The sequence below is a fragment of the Bubalus bubalis genome, chromosome 15 (genome assembly GCF_019923935.1).
Source record: "Bubalus bubalis isolate 160015118507 breed Murrah chromosome 15, NDDB_SH_1, whole genome shotgun sequence".
In the NCBI taxonomy this organism is placed as follows: domain Eukaryota; kingdom Metazoa; phylum Chordata; class Mammalia; order Artiodactyla; family Bovidae; genus Bubalus; species Bubalus bubalis.
In genome coordinates this window covers 8,710,498-8,730,623 of record NC_059171.1, presented here as the reverse complement: position 1 = coordinate 8,730,623, position 20,126 = coordinate 8,710,498, and the positions used below count along the sequence as shown (strand labels likewise).

The following is a 20,126-nucleotide window of genomic DNA, read 5'->3' as shown; positions in this document are numbered from 1 at the left end:
GAAAGCAGCATGAGAAGGAGTCATCTGGTACGGCTAATCCTTAAGAATGTTCTTCGGTGTATCTTTTCGAGAAGTCGCTAGCCCAGGTGTCTGGCGCTCAATTAAAGACTTCTGGGTCAGAAGTGGCATTCTGTCGAGGTTGGGCTTTTATACCTAATTCCTTAAGTTCCTTAAGTACCAAACGACTACCTGAAACCTGCACGGAGATTTCACTAGCTGGGGAGGTAAAAATGAGCAAATCCTCCTTAACGCAGATGAAGAACTCTTTTCCCTCTAATATCACCACAGTGGCTGTGGATATAAACGATCAGAGGTTACTGCAGAAACAGCCAACAGGTATTGGGCGAGAATCCAAGCGGCTGGCTGACTGGGACCCGGCCTGTCACTGCCTTGACAGGCAGGCACGCATGCGCCTCCTAGGAAGGCCGGGAAGGCCCCTGCAGGGTTCCTCGCGCATTACCCAACTCTCCACCTCACTGCAGCCCCTGTCCTTCTCTGGCACCCCCATAGTCTCTGCGATTTCTCTCCTCCCAGAGGCTCCTTCAGCGCCTCAGCCCTCCAGACGCCGCCGCTACCCAGCCTCATTACCCTGGCGGGGGCGGGGCGCTGTCCGTCACTGGGGCAGGGCCAAATATAGCTCGAGCCAGGCCCCGCCCCCGCGTGCTGACGCCCCGCCCCCTCGGCCCCCGGAGAGGCGGCCTCCACTGTGTGGCGTCGGGAGTTTTCTCCCTCTTCACGGCGTCATCCTTCCGTCAGCGAGCCCTCAGCTTTCTTTCCCTGAGGCCCTCTCCTGCCCCTCGAGAGAACGCGGCGAGTAAGGCCACGCGCGCGGGGCGCCATGAAGGTCCGCCGCCTGACTAGCGCGGCCGCCGCGGCGGCGGAGCCGCAAGCCGGTTGAGGAGGGCCCGGCGCTGGGCCGAGGCATGTGGAGCGCCGGCGGCAGCCTGCTCCAGTCGCTGCCCCGGCTTCTGCAGTACGCCGCCGCCCTCCCGGGCCACACCGAGCCGCCGCCGCCAGCCGGCTGGGCCCTGCCGCGGGCGGCCGGCGGGGACGGCCCGGCGGAGCGTCTGCCCCCGCGCGGGGGCGGGGCGAGCGCGGCGGCGGTGGCGGCGGCCGCCCCGGGGGCGCTGCTCGGCGCCTGTCTGGAGCGCCACGCTCTGTCCGACGCCTCAGAGCTGCCGGGGCCGGGCGGGGCGTTAGCGGGCGGCCCGGGGGGCGGCGGCGTGGTGGTCGACGTGGCCGAGGTGAGAAGCTGGCGCTGCTGCTGCCTCGGCAGCACCTGTTGGTGCCGGAGCCTGGTGCTGGTCTGCGTGCTGGCCGCCGTGTGCTTCGCTTCCCTGGCCCTGGTCCGCCGCTACCTGCAGCACCTCCTGCTCTGGGCCGAGAGCCTCGACTCGCTGCTGGGGGTCCTGCTCTTCGTCGTGGGCTTCATCGTGGTCTCGTTCCCCTGCGGCTGGGGCTACATCGTGCTCAACGTGGCGGCCGGCTACCTGTACGGCTTCGTGCTGGGCATGGGGTTGATGGTGGTGGGCGTCCTCATTGGCACCTTCATCGCCCACGTGGTCTGCAAGCGGCTGCTCACCGCCTGGGTAGCCGCCAGGATCCAGAGCAGCGAGAAACTCAGCGCCGTCATCCGCGTCGTGGAGGGGGGCAGCGGCCTCAAAGTGGTGGCGCTGGCCAGGCTCACCCCCATACCTTTCGGGCTGCAGAACGCAGTGTTCTCGGTAAGTGGCGTGCCACTGGGCTGTTCTCCCAAGTCTTTTTGTTTGTTTTGAGCGATCTTGGGGCGGCCCTGGGAGGGTGCTCCGTCCTGTGGAATGCCGGCAGAGGAGTGACATTAATAGAAGTAGAAATTACTTTCTGACTTACCCTGAGACATTTCAAACAGATAAAGCCAATCTGTGTCGGGTCCCCTCAATAAGGAGATTTGGTAGAGAAAGAACTACTCCTTTTTTAACATATGAGTTTGGTTAGAAATGAGCTCTCTTAACTATGAGAGGAGAGGAGTAGAAATATCTATTTTAAACATTTGTCATCTTACTCTGTAGCAGCTGTCGCACCAGTCAGGGAATAAATAAAGGCTGGCTTTCCCTCTAACTTGCCAAAATGCATCCAGTATTTTAGCTCAAGTTTTTAACAATGTGGGGCTAACGGAAGAGTTTGGGTAAATAGAGGAGAAAGTAGACTCTATTTTGGAGTTTCCTAAAAATTTTAATAGGTTTTTTTTCATTGAGTAATTTGCTTTTTTAATACAGTGTAATAAGGGGAGAAGCCTCCTTTTTACCTTTCTTTGGAGGAACTTCATTTTAAAATCACTTGGTAGTGGATAAGACAGAATTGGACAGGTAACCTTTTTCCCAATTGAGAATATATTTGTCTTTTTATACACCTTGTACACTTTTTTTTTTGTCTTGTATTAACTAATGTACATCGCGTTGTAAATGATTGAGTAATGGAAACACTGCTAGTAAATGATTGAAGAATGGAATTCTGCTACTGAGGACCATCCCATGGGGAAAAAAAGGATCCAGTGTTGACAAACTTAGTGTCTTCAGCGCATGCTGTATGCTAAGTCACTTTAGTTGTGTCCATGGACTGTAGCCTACCAGGTTCCTCTGTCCATGGGATTCTCCAAGCAAAAATGCTAGAATGAGTTGCCATTCCCTTCTCCAGGGTATCGTCCTGACCCAGGATCGAACCTGTGTCTCTCATGTCTCCTGCATTGGCAGGCAGGTTCTTTACCACTGGCTATGTGCCCTTGCTTTCCTCTTTTTTAAGGTGAAGGGGTTAAACCAGTTACTGTGTTCTTCAAATTCAGTGATTCTGAAGTTCAAAGAATTTTCATATAGATGCCCAGAAACTCAACCCAACTAGACCTAAAAAAAAACTCTGTGTGAAGAAAGTTTTAGCACTCAAATCCACAGGAATCAATATATATTAGTGAACCTGACCAATTTGTTTCAAAAATAGTTATCTCTAGAAACTTTCTCATTTTGTTTTATGTTAAGAATATTTCTAACCAACCTACCCTTTTCTTTTTAAATGCCTTTTGCAAATCTCATGTTGATTCTAGCCAACTGCAGCAATGACTCGAGTGAGGCTTGAGGCGACATGGAAATAGATAAGGAGTTTTCTGTACACGGAAAATTTGATGTTTACAGGTGGTTTAGTATGTTCTCTTCCTTAAATTTTTACCTTTTCACAGCTTCCTATAAGCTTGAATTTTGACCCAGCCTTGGCTAATAATCGATCAAGTATCCTTAAACTTTGAAAGAGGGTTGGAACTAAGGAACCTGAATAGTTTCAATCTGTTAGTTTGCATCCTCTCCAGTATAGCTTATTTCCTTGTGCATTTTCTTGTCTACCAACTGTGTGCCTCCTGTCCTGGACTGCTTCCACGTATTATTTCTAATCTTTAAACTAGCTCTATGGAGAGTGATTATACATATATTATAGATTATTATCTAATAGTCCGGAACACAGGGCTGATGATCTGAAATTCTGCTGTCTCCATAGAATTCGCCATAGAATCTGAATCTGTTGCCCCTCGGTCAAGTTGCTTATCCTCTTTATGGTTCACTTTCTTAAATGCAAAATGGGAAAGTAATGTTACCTTCATCATAGGATTATTGAGACAATTGCTTAAATAAATGCTACTAAGCCTGGAATAACAAACATTCTGGCTTTTGTCGTCATTCAGTTCAGTTCAGTTCAGTTGCGTCCAACTCTTTGCAACCCCATGAACCGCAGCACGCCAGGCCTCCCTGTACATCACCAACTCCCGGAGTTTACTCATGTCCATTGAGCCGGTGATGCCATCCAGCCATCTCATCCTGTGTTGTCCCCTTCTCCTCCCGCCCTCAATCTTTCCCAGCATCAGGGGCTTTTCAAATGAGTCAGCTCTTCGCATCAGGTGGCCAAAGTATTGGAGTTTCAGTCCTTCCAATGAACACCCAGGACTGATCTCCTTTAGGATGGACTGGTTGGATCTCCTTGCAGTCCAAGGGACTCTCAAGAGTCTTCTCCAACACCACAGTTCAAAAGCATCAATTCTTTGGCGCTCAGCTTTCTTTATAGTCCAACTCTCACATCCATACATGACCACAGGAAAAACCATAGCCTTGACTAGACAGACCAAGTAATGGTCGACAAAGTAATGTCTCTGCTTTTGAATATGCTATCTAGGTTGGTCATAACTTTCCTTCCAAGGAGTAAGCGTCTTTTAATTTCATGTCGTCGTTACTGTTGTTATTATCCAGGATCACCTAGGTACTAAATAATTGTTTGCAGATAGAGTCTTAACCCATGACTCCATTTCTTCATTTTATATTTTGTCCTGGGTATATAATGTGGGCTCATTATAATTTGTTAATTAAAACTAAGTTTTAAAAAATAATCAAATATATTAAACATGTAATTTATACTTTGTACTTGGAAGTAATTTAAGGTAGTTAATTGAAAACGAACTTGACAAGAGGCAGATCTCAGTTTGGCCTTGTGGGGTCAAGAGAAAAGAAGGAAAAAAGAAAACGGGCCTCTTGAAATAGGTATTATTGGCATAGTTTAACTGAGGAAGACATGGAGGCATCCGGGAGCTTGTTCAAGATCACCCAGCTACCAAGTGGTGATGGTAGTGATGGTTCAGTAGCTACGTCATATCCGACTCTTTGTGACCCCACGTACTGCAGCATGCCAGGCTCCTCTGTCCTTCACTATTTCCTGGAGTTTGCTCATATTCCTGTCTGTTGAGTCAGTGATGCTATCTAACCATATCATCTTCTGCCATCGCCTTCTTCTTTAGCCTTCAATCTTTCCCAGCATCAAGGTCTTTTCCAATGAGTTGGCTTTTCACATCAGGTGGCCAAAGTATGGAAGTTTCAGCTTCAGCATCAGTCCTTCCAGTGGATGTTCAAGGTTGATATCCTTTAGGACTGACTGGTTTGATCTTCTTGCAGTCCAGAGGACTCTCAAGAGTCTTCTCCAGCACCACAATCCAGGTTCCTATGTAATGCTGTTCTTTATAGCATTGGACTTGACTTTCACCACCAGACACATCCACAACTGAGCATCGTTTCCATGCTTTATTCTTTCTGGAGTTATGAGTAATTGCCCTCCTCTCTTCCCGGTAGCTTACTGGACTCCTTAAATGGCAGTCCACTCCAGTACTCTTGCCTGGAAAATCCCATGAACAGAGGGGGCTGGTAGGCTATAGTCAATGGGGTTGCAAAGAGTTGGACACAACTGAGCGACTTCACTTTTTTTCTTCTCTTTCTGACCTGGGGTGCTCATCTTCCATTATCCTGTCTTTCTGCCTTTTCATGCTGTTTATGGGGTTCTCGCGGTAAAAATACGGGAGTGATTTGCTGTTTCCTCCTTCAGTGGGCCACGTTTTGTCAGAACTCTTCACTGTGACCCGTCCATCTTGGGTGGCCCTGCACAGCAGGCTCACAGCTTCACTGAGTTACATAGGCCCCTTTGCCTTGACAAGAGTGTAATCCATGAAGGGTCTCGAAGGACCAAGTGGTGGAGCTGAGTTATAAACCCCAGATTATCTGAAAAAGTTCATGGTACTGTGTCAAATTCTCACTCTTGGCCTTAAGCAAGGTGGCTTGTGGACCCATTGGATATAGTCTATTACATCTTGTTCATTTTTTCTTTTTAACTATCTACATAATAGCTTCTGCAACTGAAACTGTTTACTGAATTCACCCAGGGTATGTGAGTGAAAAGAAAGCTTAGTTAATGCTGATTTTTGTTTTAGCTTGGCTTTTGCTTCTGCCTTCTAGAACCTCTTTCTGATTCTATCCTTTCTGTCCTCATACCCCTATGGCTACCCAAAGCTGCCCCCTTTCCAGGCGTATTTCTTTTTCTTCTTCCCTACCTGTCTTTTAAAATTGTCCTTCCTTCTCTCTATTCCAGTTAAAGCTCATCTTCAGTGTCCATGATTGATTGACCTTTAATCAATGCTCATGAGGAAAGGTGGTGGTCATGAGAGGCACAGGGTTTGGAAATAGACAGTCCTTGACAATCTATGCTGAGTTATGAGGCTCAAATAAGCTAATGCAGGGAAGGCATTGAGTATTTGCCTGGCACATGCTCATTTCTCAAAAATTAATAGCAATTATTATTATGGTGGAGGTAGTTTTTATATTTTAGAGGCAGGAGCCGGGCTCTCCCTTGCTTGCTATCTGTTCTTAACTTTCTTTCCTGCTCCCATGTGTGCTAAAAAGGGATGAACAAATTGACACTTCACTTTTGAAATGGAAATTAAGTACATAACACTTTATAGTATGAATTGTTAGATCATAAGAAATATAATTTCTGAAGTACATTTTAGAATCATTTCTACTTTTTAAAATGTACTTATTTTTCCTGTGGGAAATAAAGGCCCCCACCTACCAACGTTTTTGATGTAATCTTGAATCTGTAGGTATTATTGTACATTAAGACAGATTTCTAGATGTGTTGTTTGTGAGTGTTTCTAAGTACTGTTCTTATCTGGGCACATATCTAGAATGACTGTTTCTTACTGCTTCACTCAGGATAGGCTAAATGGCACTACAACAACCCCCAAACCTCACTGGGTTGAAAAGCAAAAGATTTGTAAAAAGTGAAGCTTATGTTATTATTTATAGTGAAGGGAGATAAATTTAATTTATATTTTGAATTCCACTTTTATGATTTGGAGGGCTATATATGCTCCTAGCATTTATGACATATCCTTTAAAAAATGTTTTAATTAAGTAGACTCTATATATTGCATATGATGCCATATTTTTCCTCATGATTTCTCATAAATATATGTTCCTTAAGTATTAAAAAAAAAAAAGCAAAGGTTTGTTTCCTTACTTGGCGCAGATCCAGGTTCAGCTTTGTTTGGGGAAGGAGTCGGGAGTCTCTGCTTTATGTTATTTTTATTTGGGGATCCAGGTTGACGGAGCCACCATCTTTCACTTGGTGTATGTGACATAGTGAATTCTGTACTGATTTTTAATGCTTTCACCTAGAAGTAATCTCACTCTTTACTAGCCTGAACAAGTGACATGGCCACAGCTGACTTCACAGAGGCAATGTGTGTGCCTGGAAGGAGCGAGAAGTTGAGTGTTTGGCAGTAGTCTTTGACTCTGGCGCTTGACTTCTGGATCCTGCCTCCCAGATCCTTCAGTCCAGTCCACTGCCACAACCCTGGCAGCATTTCAGCCTCAGCCTCCTATCTAGTCTCCAGCAAGGATTTCCAGTTTTTTCTCCCTCCAGAATGATCTTTGTAGAATGCAAATCTAATCTTGGCACTCCCTGTAGGGAAACCGTCAAGTGGGTTTTCTTTTCACCTCAGGACATTTTCCCAACCCTCAGCTTACTTCTAGCCTCTCTCTTGCTGCTGCTGCTGCTGCTAAGTCGCTTCAGTTGTGTCTGACTCTGTGCGGCCCCATAGACGGCAGCCTACCAGGCCCCGCCATCCCTGGGATTCTTCAGGCAAGAACACTGGAGTGGGGTGCCATTGCCTTCTCCAAGCCTCTCTCTTATCATTCCACAATTACTAAGTACCCCTTAATATGTTAATGTATTTCATCCTCAACATTCTAAGAGGTAAACATGATTATTTCTGACTTAAACATAGCAGATTTTGTCTGTAGCCTCAAAACTTCAGGATTTCCTTTTTGTTGATAAAGTTGAAAACTGTAAGCATTCATAAAAATAACTATTTAGAAAGCATTAATGCATTATTGTAAAGTCTCTTGTAAGATACTCCCGTGGAGATATCTGGACTTCAACAGTTTAAAGCTACCACCTGTGAAATATCAACTTTAATCCAAATATGGTGGTTTGGTGGCGGTTGACTTGCTAGGTCGTGTCTGACTCTTGTGACCCAATCAACTGTAGCCTGCCAAGCTCCTCCGACCATGGGATTCTTAAGGCAAGAATACTGGAGTGAGTAGCCATTTCCTTCTCCAGTGGATCTTCCTGACCCAAGAATTGAACCTGAGTCTCCTGTATTGCAGGCAGATTCTTCACCACCTGAGCTTGGAGGGAAGCCCCTGTTAATCCAAATATATTACATAATAAGTGGTTCTAATGGGTAACAGTATGCATATTGGTGCTTGCAACTTCTAAAAAGGTTTGATGTTGTTGTTACTGTTGTTCCACAGGAGAGCCTAAAAATTATTCTCTTTTCACTTTGATCATAGAAAAACTTAATTCCACATGGGAAATGTTTTCATGGTTGAAACCTCAAATAAAAGCATAAAACATAGCATGGAAGATCCTCTTGATCATATGTTGTATAGCACTTTACAGTATGTAGAGAAAATTTACATATATTTTACATATATACTATCGCTTAATCATCACAACAGTCCTTTGAGGAGTTATCAGTGACTTACAGGCAGTTACATAGGGGACAAAATATCACATACTTGAAGTCAGACTTAGTTCTGACCTTTACTCTGACATCTTGAGCTACTCTTTGAGCCATGCTTTCTGTTGTGAAATGTGTTTGCCATTACCTGCTACATAGCTGTGATAAAATGTATAGCTTGCTCATTACTTACTATTTCCTTCTCTGCATCCTCTGCATTCCAAGATAAGGACATTGAAACTGAGAGAATTTTTTTTTCTTTTTAATTTAACCATTTTTTTATGTTGTACTTAGTAATTGCCAGGCACTGTTGTTCTAACATGTACACATTACTTATTTAATGTTCATATGAACCCTAATTCTCATATTAAACTAAGGCAGTTGAGGCAGAGTGGTGAAATAAATAGCCTAGGACCCATTTACCTAGCAGTTGGTAGGTACCATTTACCTAGCAGTTGGTAAATGGTAGAACCATGAACTTACCTGAGGCTCTGTTGTTGATCTGAGAAGATCAGCAGAGAACTTTCTGGTTTCTCAGAGATCTCGTGGTTCTAATTCCAGAGCACTAGCCCTGGGACCTCCCATGTGTCAGGCATTGGGCCAGGTTCTCCACAGTTGAATCAGGCATCATCCTAGGGAGATAACTGGAAAAAATATCAAAAGAATAATGTTTTGTGTGTGTGTGAGAATTACATGAAATTCAGATTTCAGCATCTGTAAATAATGTTATTGGAATATAGCTATGTTTATTCATGGATGTATAGTTTGTAGCTCTTTTTAAGCTAAAACATCAAGGTTGAATAGTTGTGACAAAAACCCTATGGCCTGCAAAGCCGAAAATATTTCCTACCTTGGACTTTACAGAAGTTTGCATTAGAGCTATAAACAGTCACTGTAGTAAAATAACCACCAAGTCCAAGCCCCTGAAACTGTAAGAGTCCCATAAGCTCCCATATATATCTTTTTACCTTTGTATTTAACAAAAGCCTTTAAAAAAAAAAAAATATATTTATATATATATATATATGTATTGTGGGTAAAATGAAAAATAAAAGGAAAAAAAAAAGAAATGAGTAAATATAAAAGTGGAAGACCTGACCCATCAGCCTGGCTCACTTCTCAGTAGAACCATTTTAAAGAATTTTATGTTACCAAACTGTTAGTTACTTTGGCTATTTTTATTAGCCCCGAGTAGGTTAGAAGCAGCAACAGAGAGTGTTTTGCGTGTTTAGGGGGAGGGCAGGGAGCTGTTAAACTGGTGTACTGGCTAAAATAATGATGGTAAAATAAGATTAAAAACAGAGTTGAAACAAATATAGCTAAACTGTATTGTATTTTCCTAGAATTTGCCTTGAGTAATCAAGAAAAAGATAAATTGCTTCTAATAATTCAGTTCACAATTGAACTGAAATTTACTGCAGTTAAATAAAAATATTTTATTGGCGAGTGACTATGAGACCAGAAAAATGGTAAAATCTTAGTCTCATGGACTGTTTGGGGACATTTAGTTCTGTCTCAGCTCCTGTGTGACTTTGGTGAAGTCATTTAATGATCTGGCCTCCAATTATCATTATTTGTAAAATTAGAGAGGTTAGACAGGGTCTCAGAGTTTACTCTTAAAAAGACAAAAGTTCTAAGTAACTATTTAACATTACTTTGTATGTAACAGTTTGGTGATGGTATGTTTTATAAAAATGTTTTTTCATCTTAAATTCTTATTCTGTGTTTGAGTCATAATACACACTGTGCCAGCTTAACTAATGATTAGTTCTTCTTGCTGTTAAAGCATACTGATTCTTCTTACTATTAAAGTATCCTGATTCATTGCCATTGGTACAGTTCAGATGGACTAGATGACAGAGACACAACCTGTTTTGAAGGAGCTTGGAGTCATTAAGTCTGAAGGTTGAGATATAATGACCAAGTTGAAAAATGCCTTGCCACCTCATCCGTAGACCTCACAGAACCATGGAATATAGCTGGCTGTTACTTCCTTAAAACTGTGTTCTCTTTGTGTTTCTTCAGTCATCTCACCAGCTTCTGTGGTTTTCATGGTCATATATAGGGTTAGAATTCACAAACCTGTATATCTAGCCTATTGTATTGTAGTAACAAATAGAGTATGTCTTATTACCCCTTCCTAGATTAAAATGTCTTTGGAGGCAGAGAGTCTTATTAAAACTTGTTTTAAAAGTGTTTTTTTTTTCTGCCTATGAATAAGTATTCATTGTAAAAACTTTAAAAAGTATAGTAAGTATAAGGAGGAAAATATTCAGCATTTTAGTGTTTATTTTTCTAGTCTTTTCACTTATTAGTGCATGTGTTTTTTTATAGAACATTGTGAGTGAATGTTGTAGATGATTTCTGAGACTTCTTACTGAATGTAATGAACATTTTGATCATTAAGTATAGTACAGAATGACTTTCATGACCACTCAGTCATTTTGTACTTTGCATGTTGATGAATCTGAACTTCATTCTTATGGCAATAGGAAAAAGTTTAAGCGGGATTGGATTTGCCCTTTTTTAAAAGATATCTGCAAAATTTAACTTAGGTTATGAGTGACGGTGGGTAGATCTAACGTATCAAGACCAGAGAGGAGGAGACTGAACAGGAATAGGAACAGATGATGGCTAGATTTCTTACAGATGTAGAAGGTAGAATCTGTAAGAAAGAGTAGATGATTGGTTGTGGGGATGAGGGAAGAGTGCTGTCTGTCTAGTTAGGGCAACTGAGATTGGAAACATGAAAAGAAGTATTTTGAGGAGGGAAGAGAATGATAGTGTTTTTCCTTAAAGCAGTTTTTAAAATTTCATGTTTCTGGAAGTGAAAGCTGATTGCCATTTGTTAACTCTTTCTCCCTCCTTTCTGTTTCTGAAATACTGATAGTATTTTGAGGATATACATTATAAAATATAATTTATCAGTAATAAGTAGATGAAAAGATCAAACTGCAGTCACTTTAACTTCTTTTGACCATTCCTTAAAAATTATTATGGGGATTCATGATTTTTTCTGCATAATATTACTAAATATATGTTTTAATTGAAATTTATACTAATATAACTTTGTCAATAACCAACATTGCTTTTATATAAACTAGGAAACACACCTCTACAGGAAGGTGTGATTTGCCAAAACTAATGTCGTTTCACAAAACTATGGATAAAATTTGAGGTCTTCCATACACAGATCACCTTTATATTCTTCATTCGATCTGTGTCAAGATATTCTGTGTAAAAATGAGAAAGTTTTTTAGTTTGTTAAAGCCTGTAAAGCCATTGTGTAAACAGTTGTAAATGGAGAAGGTAGAGGAACTGTGTAGGCAGGGTTGCCAGAGGAGCTGTGCTTTGTATCATGTCTGAGGTTCAGTGCGCATTCAAGTGATCATCTGTACATTCAAGTGATAATAAGAATAATAAGAGTTCTCTTATTATCAGCTTCAAAAATGTGTGTTCAGTGAAGAATCAGTTCTTACTCTTTAAGATTAAGGGTTTTTTTCCTCTCTTTTTTCTTCCCTTCAGATGGGCACTGTGTTTTCAGGATCTATCTGGTATTTGGTAATGTTCTACAGTAACCCTTACCCACCAAGGCAAGTGAATTACATCTCCAAGTAAATCACAGTACTTCTGGGAATAAGAATGTGTGTACTTTCACAGTGCTTCTGGAGTTCTGAAAGTATGGGACGGTGGCAATCAGGTAGCATTCACCATCCCTGAGACCCACACTGAAGTATTTCTGATCATAGAAGCTAACCAGCAGGATAACACTGACATCCTAGATTGAGATTTCTGAGTCTTTGGAGTAGGAAAACAGTCCTGAGTCAAGTCCCCAGGGTATAATAGGCAGGACTTCCCAGTAGGATTATTCTGGGTTCACATTTAATGTCTTTTGGGAAAGTAGGATAAGGAGACATATTTTTTTAAAGTCAGTGTGTAGGACTTCCCTGCTGGACCAGTGGTTAAGAGTCTGCCTGCCGGTGCAGGGCACACAGGTTCGATCCTTGGTCCTGGAAGATCCCACATGCTGTGGGGCAGCTAAGCCCATCTGCCACCGCTGCTGAGCCTGTGCTTGGAGCCCACGGGCAGGGGCTGCTGCAGCCCCCGCACTCTAGAGCCAGTGCTCCCCAACAAGAGACGCCCGCACCGCACAGCAAGGACTGCCCCCACTCACCACAGCTAGAGAGAGCCAGTGCGGACGAAAGATACTAAATAAATGATTTTACAGAATGTCCATGGGTAAAGGCTTTCTAGGGAAAGAGGTTGGATGGATCTCTTTGTGAGATCAAGTGCTGTACGTTAACTATGTTTGTCCAAGATTGGATGCAGATTCTGAGTATGATCTTGGCCTATAGGAAATGCCATATTAGGATAATTTAGAATCTGTTTATCTTTAATACACTTAGTTTAAAAACTGTGTGTGCCTGTGTACATTATTATTTTGATATATTGGCTAAATTATTTGATGTGCTAGCAAGACAGTTTTACTGTGATTAGCTGAAATTAGTTTCTTTGCTTTATTTAACTATGCAGCTTTCAAAAAAGAACTATTTGTAAATCATAACACTTCCTTTTTCTGTAGGGTGAGATTTGGTAATGAAAGATTTGGTAAACTTTCATGTATGCTTTGGACAAAGGTCTCATTAAAAGAGTTAAGTGGCAGAGTTGTTTCAGATTTATGATATCTGTTCTTAAAATCGCCATTTAGATATTATTGCTGTCATCCATAAATGTCAAATATATATTCTCTTTAGGAAAACTTTAATTACATTTAAAGATTATGAACTGAAGCTTTGCATTCTGACATTTTAAATACTTACTTAGAAAATAACTTGCATAACACATAATATTACTATAATATAATTTTATGACATTGATTTTTGTCTTATTTACTTACTTTATACATTGGACATGTTTAATTCTAAAGAAAGTTTTTCCATTACTGCAAGTGCCCCAAACTGGCAGAGGAACTTTCCTAAAACTTAGCCCCATTCATGTCATTCTTGGATTAGGTTCCTCAGAGCTTTTCTGCTGAGTACAAACTCATTCCCCTTTCACCCAGACCCCTCCCAAGTGTCCTCTCAAAGACTTGCCCTGTCTTTGTTCTGCAGGAGCGCCTTGCACTTTAAACACTCCAGACTACACAGCTGACTACTGATAACCCTGCGTTGCCCTCACCCTGAGTGGCATGCTGACCCCAGTCATTCCCTTCCTGGAACCCCTTCCCTTCTCCATTCCACCGTCTTTCCCTGTGAAGCCCATGTTCAGCTTGTGACGTTCAGTTCAAATTCCTCTTATCCCACAGTGTTGCCCTTTGGCCCCTACTCCTACAGAGATTTTAGTCCCTGTTTACTCTGTAATACTTCCCACGCAGTTCTTCTCAAGGCTCCCCTTCTGCCTGTGTGTACTTGTCAGTGTGCAAATTCTTCAAGGTAAAAGTTGTGTCATTGTGTCTATCTCTGGCAGATACCTTCCAGAGCATCTTGCAGTCACTGAGTCAGTCATTGTTTAGCGGAATCTTAACAACCAATCACACTGCAGAATTCTTTCTAAATCAGCAGTGGTGTGTCTGCTACTAATCACCTATGAGTAGAGATGAATGTAGCTTTACATAATTTTAGGTTAGACTGTAGTTGTAGAATAACCTATAACTCATTAAAACACCAGATTTTAATATTAATAAAAATAAAATTTAATAAAGTAGCCACTGGCTTTCTTATATAACAGCAATACCCAGATAAAGATATGGAAGTTATTCTCAAAATTAATGGCTATAGTAACAACTATGGGCTTCTCAGTTGGTGCTAGTGATAAAGAACCCACGTGCCAATGCAGGAGACATAAGAGATGCAGGTTTGATCCCTGGATCAGGAAGAACCCCTGGAGGAGGGCATGGCAACACATTTCAGTGTTCTTTCCTGCCTGGAGAATCCCATGGTCAGAGGAGCCTGGCGGGCTGCAGTGCGTAGGGTCACAAAGAGTCAGACATGACTGAAGTGCCTGAGTACACACACACAATATCTGTAACATAAAATGTTTAGAAATAAACTAATAAGAAATGCTTGATATATATAAATAAAACCAAATTTTAGTAATAAATATGGAAGATTTAAAGTAATTATAAAAACATTTCTTGATAAAAATACTGAATATTCTGGAGGTTGCATCTCTATCCAGATTAATTTATAAATTTATCTTAATCCTAGTATAATATTTACTAGTTTTTTGAATGACAGAGTGATCCTAAAAAGTATTTGCAAAAATGAATAGGTAAGAATAGTTATAGAAGTTTTAAAAAGAAGAGTAAGAAAAGGAATTTGAAAGTTAGAAATTCCTTGTGAGATATTAAACTGATAGTCTTTACAATAATTTGGTTTCAAAACAAGATTTAAGATATCAGTAGACATGTTGATGTATGGCAGAACCATCACAATATTGTAATTATCCTCTTAATTTAAAAATATATATATATATAAAAGATTATCAGTGGACAGTATTAGAACCCCAAATAGGCTCCTTTAAATACAGTGACTTTATTTATAATAAACATCACAAGTTGCTGAAGAAGTTACTGATTATTCAATAAATGATACTAGGAAAATTGGCTACTGGGGAACGGGAGGAGTAAGGATATATCATCAACCTTTAATTCTAATAAATTGCAGAAGGAATTGGTGGTAAATATTAAAGAGGAAAATATACTGAGAAAAGAAATATAGGAAGAAATTTAATAATGGGATCTGAAAAGACTTTCTGAAGCTAAAAGCAATGGAAGATCAGAGGAAACAATAATATTTGGTTATATAAATTTAGAAATGTTTGTATGTCTAAACAAAAAATAAGAGACAGTTCAGAGGAAAACATTTGCTACATATTATGGACAAAAGTTGGTGACAGCAGTGGTAAAGAACCTCCTGCCCGTGCAGGGGGCAGAAGAGACGCGGGCTTCCTCTGCGGGTCAGGAAGGTCCCCTGGAGAAAAATATGGCAGCCCACTCCAGTGTTCTTACCTGGAGACTCCTGTGGACAGAGGAGCGTGGCAGGTTGTGGTCCATAGGGTTGCAAAGAGTCTAACGCGACAGAAGCAACTTAGCACACAGCATGGACAAAGGTTGCCCTTACTATACAAAGAATAAATGTCATGAATAAATAAGAAAACACTTTAACATTTCAGTAAAAATGAATAAATGTGAACAAATAAAGCCATGAAAGAAATGTAAATAGAAAAGTGTATATTTAAAACTAACGTAAATTAAAATTACAGTAAGGAAGTAAGTCTTAGTCTCTCAGTCGCCCCCGACTTTGTGACCCCGTGGACTGCAGCCCACCAGGCTCCTCTGTCCATGAGATTTTCCAGGGAAGAATACTGGAGTGGGTTGCCATTTCCTTCTCCAGGGGATCTTCCCTACCCAGGGATCGAACCCAGGTCTCCTGCACTGCAGGCAGATGCTTTACCGACTGATCTACAAGGAAAGCCAGATTAAACAATATTTGAAATCATTTTTACCCCTCTCAAACTAATGCATGTGTGCATGCTCAGTCATGTCTGACTCTTTGCAACCCCATGGAACTAAGGAGGATTGAAATTTAAAACTTTTAATTGGCAAGAGTATGATGAAATGGTCACACATATGTTTCTCACTGATAAGAATGTCAATCAGTGTGAACTTTTTGGGAAAGCAGTTTTTACTGTTTGATCTAGTTATTCCATTCCTAATGATCTATCCTAAAATATGGAGTTGCATATTCTATTATTTCTTGCTGTGTAACAGATGACTCCAAAATTGAATAGGTTCAGATCAGATCAGTCGCTCAGTCGTGTCCGACTCTTTGCGACCCCATGAATCGCAGCACGCCAGGCCTCCCTGTCCATCACCAACCCCCAGAGTTCACTCAAACTCACATCCATCGAGTCAGTGATGCCATCCAGCCATCTCATCCTCTGTTGTCCCCTTCTCCTCTTGCCCCCAATCCCTCCCAGCATCAGAGTCTTTTCCAATGAGTCAATTCTTCGCATGAGGTGGCCAAAGTACTGGAGTTTCAGCTTTAGCATCATTCCTTCCAAAGAAATCCCAGGGCTGATCTCCTTCAGAATGGACTGGTTGGATCTCCTTGAAGTCCAAGGGACCCTCAAGAGTCTTCTCCAACACCACAGTTCAAAAGCATCAATTTTTCGGCGCTCAGCCTTCTTCACAGTCCAACTCTCACATCCATACCTGACCACAGGAAAAACCATAGCCTTGACTAGACGAACCTTTGTTGGCAAAGTAATGTCTCTGCTTTTGAATATGCTATCTAGGTTGGTCATAACTTTCCTTCCAAGGAATAAGCCTCTTTTAATTTCATGGCTGCAATCACCATCTGCAGTGATTTTGGAGCCCAGAAAAATAAAGTCTGACACTGTTTCCACTGTTTCCCCATCTATTTCCCATGAAGTGATGGGACCGGATGCCATCATCTTCGTTTTCTGAATGTTGAGCTTTAAGCCAACTTTTTCACTCTCCACTTTCACTTTCATCAAGAGGCTTTTGAGTTCCTCTTCACTTTCTGCCATAAGGGTGGTGTCATCTGCATATCTGAGGTTATTGATATTTCTCCCGGCAATCTTGATTCCAGCTTGTGTTTCTTCCAGTCCAGCGATTGTCATGATGTACTCTGCATGTAAGTTAAATAAGCAGGGTGACAATATACAGCCTTGACGTACTCCTTTTCCTATTTGGAACCAGTCTGTTGTTCCATGTCCAGTTCTAACTGTTGCTTCCTGACCTGCATACAAATTTCTCAAGAGGCAGATCAGGTGGTCTGGTATTCCCATCTCTTTCAGAATTGTCCACAGTTTATTGTGATCCACACAGTCAAGGGCTTTGGCATAGTCAATTAAGCAGAAATAGATGTTTTTCTGGAACTCTCTTGCTTTTTCCATGATCCAGCGGATGTTGGCAATTTGATCTCTGGTTCCTCTGCCTTTTCTAAAACCAGCTTGAACATCAGGAAGTTCATGGTTCACATATTGCTGAAGCCTGGCTTGGAGAATTTTGAGCATTACTTTACTAGCGTGTGAGATGAGTGCAATTGTGCGGCAGTTTGAGCATTCTTTGGCATTGCCTTTCTTTGGGATTGGAATGAAAACTGACCTTTTCCAGTCCTGTGGCCACTGCTGAGTTTTCCAAATTTGCTGGCATATCGAGTGCAGCACTTTCACAGCATCATCTTTCAGGAGTTGAAATAGCTCTACTGGAATTCCATCACCTCCACTAGCTTTGTTCATAGTGATGCTTTCTAAGGCCCACTTGACTTCACATTCCAGGATGTCTGGCTCTAGGTGAGTGATCACACCATTGTGATTATCTGGGTCGTGAAGATCTTTTTTGTACAGTTCTTCTGTGTATTCTTGCCATCTCTTCTTAATATCTTCTGCTTCTGTTAGGTCCATACCATTTCTGTCCTTTATCGAGCTCATCTTTGCATGAAATGTTCCTTTGGTATCTCTGATTTTCTTGAAGAGATCGCTAGTCTTTCCCATTCGTTGTTTTCCTCTATTTCTTTGCATTGATCGCTGAAGAAGGCTGTCTTATCTCTTCTTGCTATTCTTTAGAACTCTGCATTCAGATGTTTATATCTGTCCTTTTCTCCTTTGCTTTTCCCTTCTCTTCTTTTCACAGCTATTTATAAGGCCTCCCCAGACAGCCATTTTGCTTTTTTGCATTTCTTTTCCATGGGGATGGTCTTGATCCCTGTCTCCTGTACAATGTCATGAACCTCATTCCATAGTTCATCAGGCACTCTATCTATCAGATCTAGGCCCTTAAATCTATTTCTCACTTCCACTGTATAATCCTAAGGGATTTGATTTAGGTTATACCTGAATGGTCTAGTGGTTTTCCCTGTTTTCTTCAATTTCAGTCTGAATTTGGCAATAAGGAGTTCATGGTCTGAGCCACAGTCAGCTCCTGGTCTTGTTTTTGCTGACTGTATAGCTTAATAAACATTTATTATCTCACAGCTTCTGTCAGTCAAGAATTCCTGTACAGAATAGCTGTGCTTAGTTGCTCAGTCATGTCCAGCTCTTTGCAACCCCATGGACTGTAGCCCACCAGGCTCCTCTGTCCATGGAGATTCTCCAGGCAGGAATACTGTAGTGGGTTGCCATGCCCTCCTCCAGAAGATCTTCCCAACCCAGTGATCGAACCCAGGTCTCCCACATTGCAGTCAGATTCTTTACTAGCTGAGCCACAAGGGAAGCCCAAGAATATTGGAGTGGGTAGCGTATCCCTTCTCTAGGGGATCTTCCCAATCCAGGAATTGAACTTGGATCTCCTGCATTGCAGGTGGATTCTTTACTAACTGAGCTACCAGGGAAGCCCACAGAATAGCTGCTGCTAAGTCGCTTCAGTCGTGTCCGACTCTGCGACCCCATAGATGGCAGCCCACCAGGCTCCGCTGTCCCTGGGATTCTCCAGGCAAGAACACTGGAGTGGGTTGCCATTTCCTTCTCCAAGGTGCCTCTAATTCAGGTTGTCTCACAGTACTCAAGATGTTGACCAGAGCTGCAGCACCTTATGACACAACTGAGGACGAATCTGCTTCCAGGCACTCTCAGGTGGCTGTTGGCAGCTCTTATGTATTTACTAGCTTTTGGCTGAAGACATCAACTCCTTGCTGTAGCAGGGACCTCTCTGAAGAGCTGCTTACAGCATGGTAACTTACCTTCCTGAGGGAGAGATGGAGGTCTTGTTATTTTTGTAACCTAATCTTGGAACTAACATCTCAACTTATGTGATAGTCTGTTTGCCAGAAGAAAGCTCTAGGTCCAGCCCACACTCTAGGGCAGAGGATCACACAAGGGCATGAATACCATGAGATGGATTTACTGGAAATAGTTTAGATACTGACTGCCATACAGGTTATACACAAAGGTTTTCATACAGGTTTTAAAAAATTTGTAATAGCCAAAGAATACATAGTCACATGTACACAAAGAAACAATTAAGGAAGCAGTTTAAATGTTCCACAGCAAAAGAATGGTTAAATTGTGCTATGTAGTATAAATGTATAATAATACTTTGTACCTTTTTGAGGGCTGATCATGTGCCAGGCATTTGTTAAGATATTTACGCATATCGCATGTTTTACAGATGGAAAAACTGACATTCAAAGACTGTACTTAAATGTCATTTTAGAGTTAGAGTTACCTGGCTTCAGAACCCAGTGACCACATTGCTACTTAGGTATGCTTATGAAGAACATTTAGGGGCTTCCCTGGTAACTCAGCTCGTAAAGAATCTGCCTGCAGTGCAGGAGACCCCGGTTTGATTCCTGGGTCCATAACATCCCCTGGAGAAGGGTTAGGGTACCCACTCCAGTGTTCTTGGGCTTCCCTGGTGGCTCAGATGGTAGAGAATCTGCCTGCAATGCAGGAGACCTGGGTTCGATCCCTGGGTTGGGGAGATCCCCTGGAGGAGGGCATGGCAACCCACTCCAGTATTCTGGCCTGGAGAAGTCCTCGTGGACAGAGGAGCTTGGTGGGCTACAGTCCATGGGGTCGCAAAGAGTCTGAAACGACTGAGCGACTAATCACAAAAACAAGCATGAAGAATATTTAATGACATGAGGAAGACTTTAAAAACTGTTTTTACAAAGTGATGTGTGTGTGTCTGCACCTTTTATTTATGTGTAAGAAAAAAACAATAGTCACAAATGTCAGCTTTCCATGACAGAGCAATAGAATGTTAAAATTTTTCTTTAAACTTTTATTTCATTGTAGATCTTTT

General features: G+C 41.9%; 1 protein-coding gene across 4 annotated transcripts in view; it reads left to right on the top strand.

The window, feature by feature from the left end:
• The first annotated feature begins 688 nt into the window (after positions 1-688).
• The window catches only part of TMEM64 (transmembrane protein 64), a 38,526-nt gene continuing 19,088 nt past the window's right edge, over positions 689-20,126 (top strand). Inside the window, exons 1-2 of one of the 4 annotated variants that reach the window (XM_044928517.2) lie at positions 689-1,724; positions 11,882-11,949. In XM_044928517.2, the coding sequence (XP_044784452.2) occupies positions 924-1,724; positions 11,882-11,949 (869 nt within the window). In that variant the 5' untranslated portion in view covers positions 689-923. The remainder of the gene's footprint in view (positions 1,725-11,881; positions 11,950-20,126) is intronic. The other 3 variants (XM_044928516.2, XM_044928515.2, XM_025265008.3) reach the window with 3 other exon arrangements.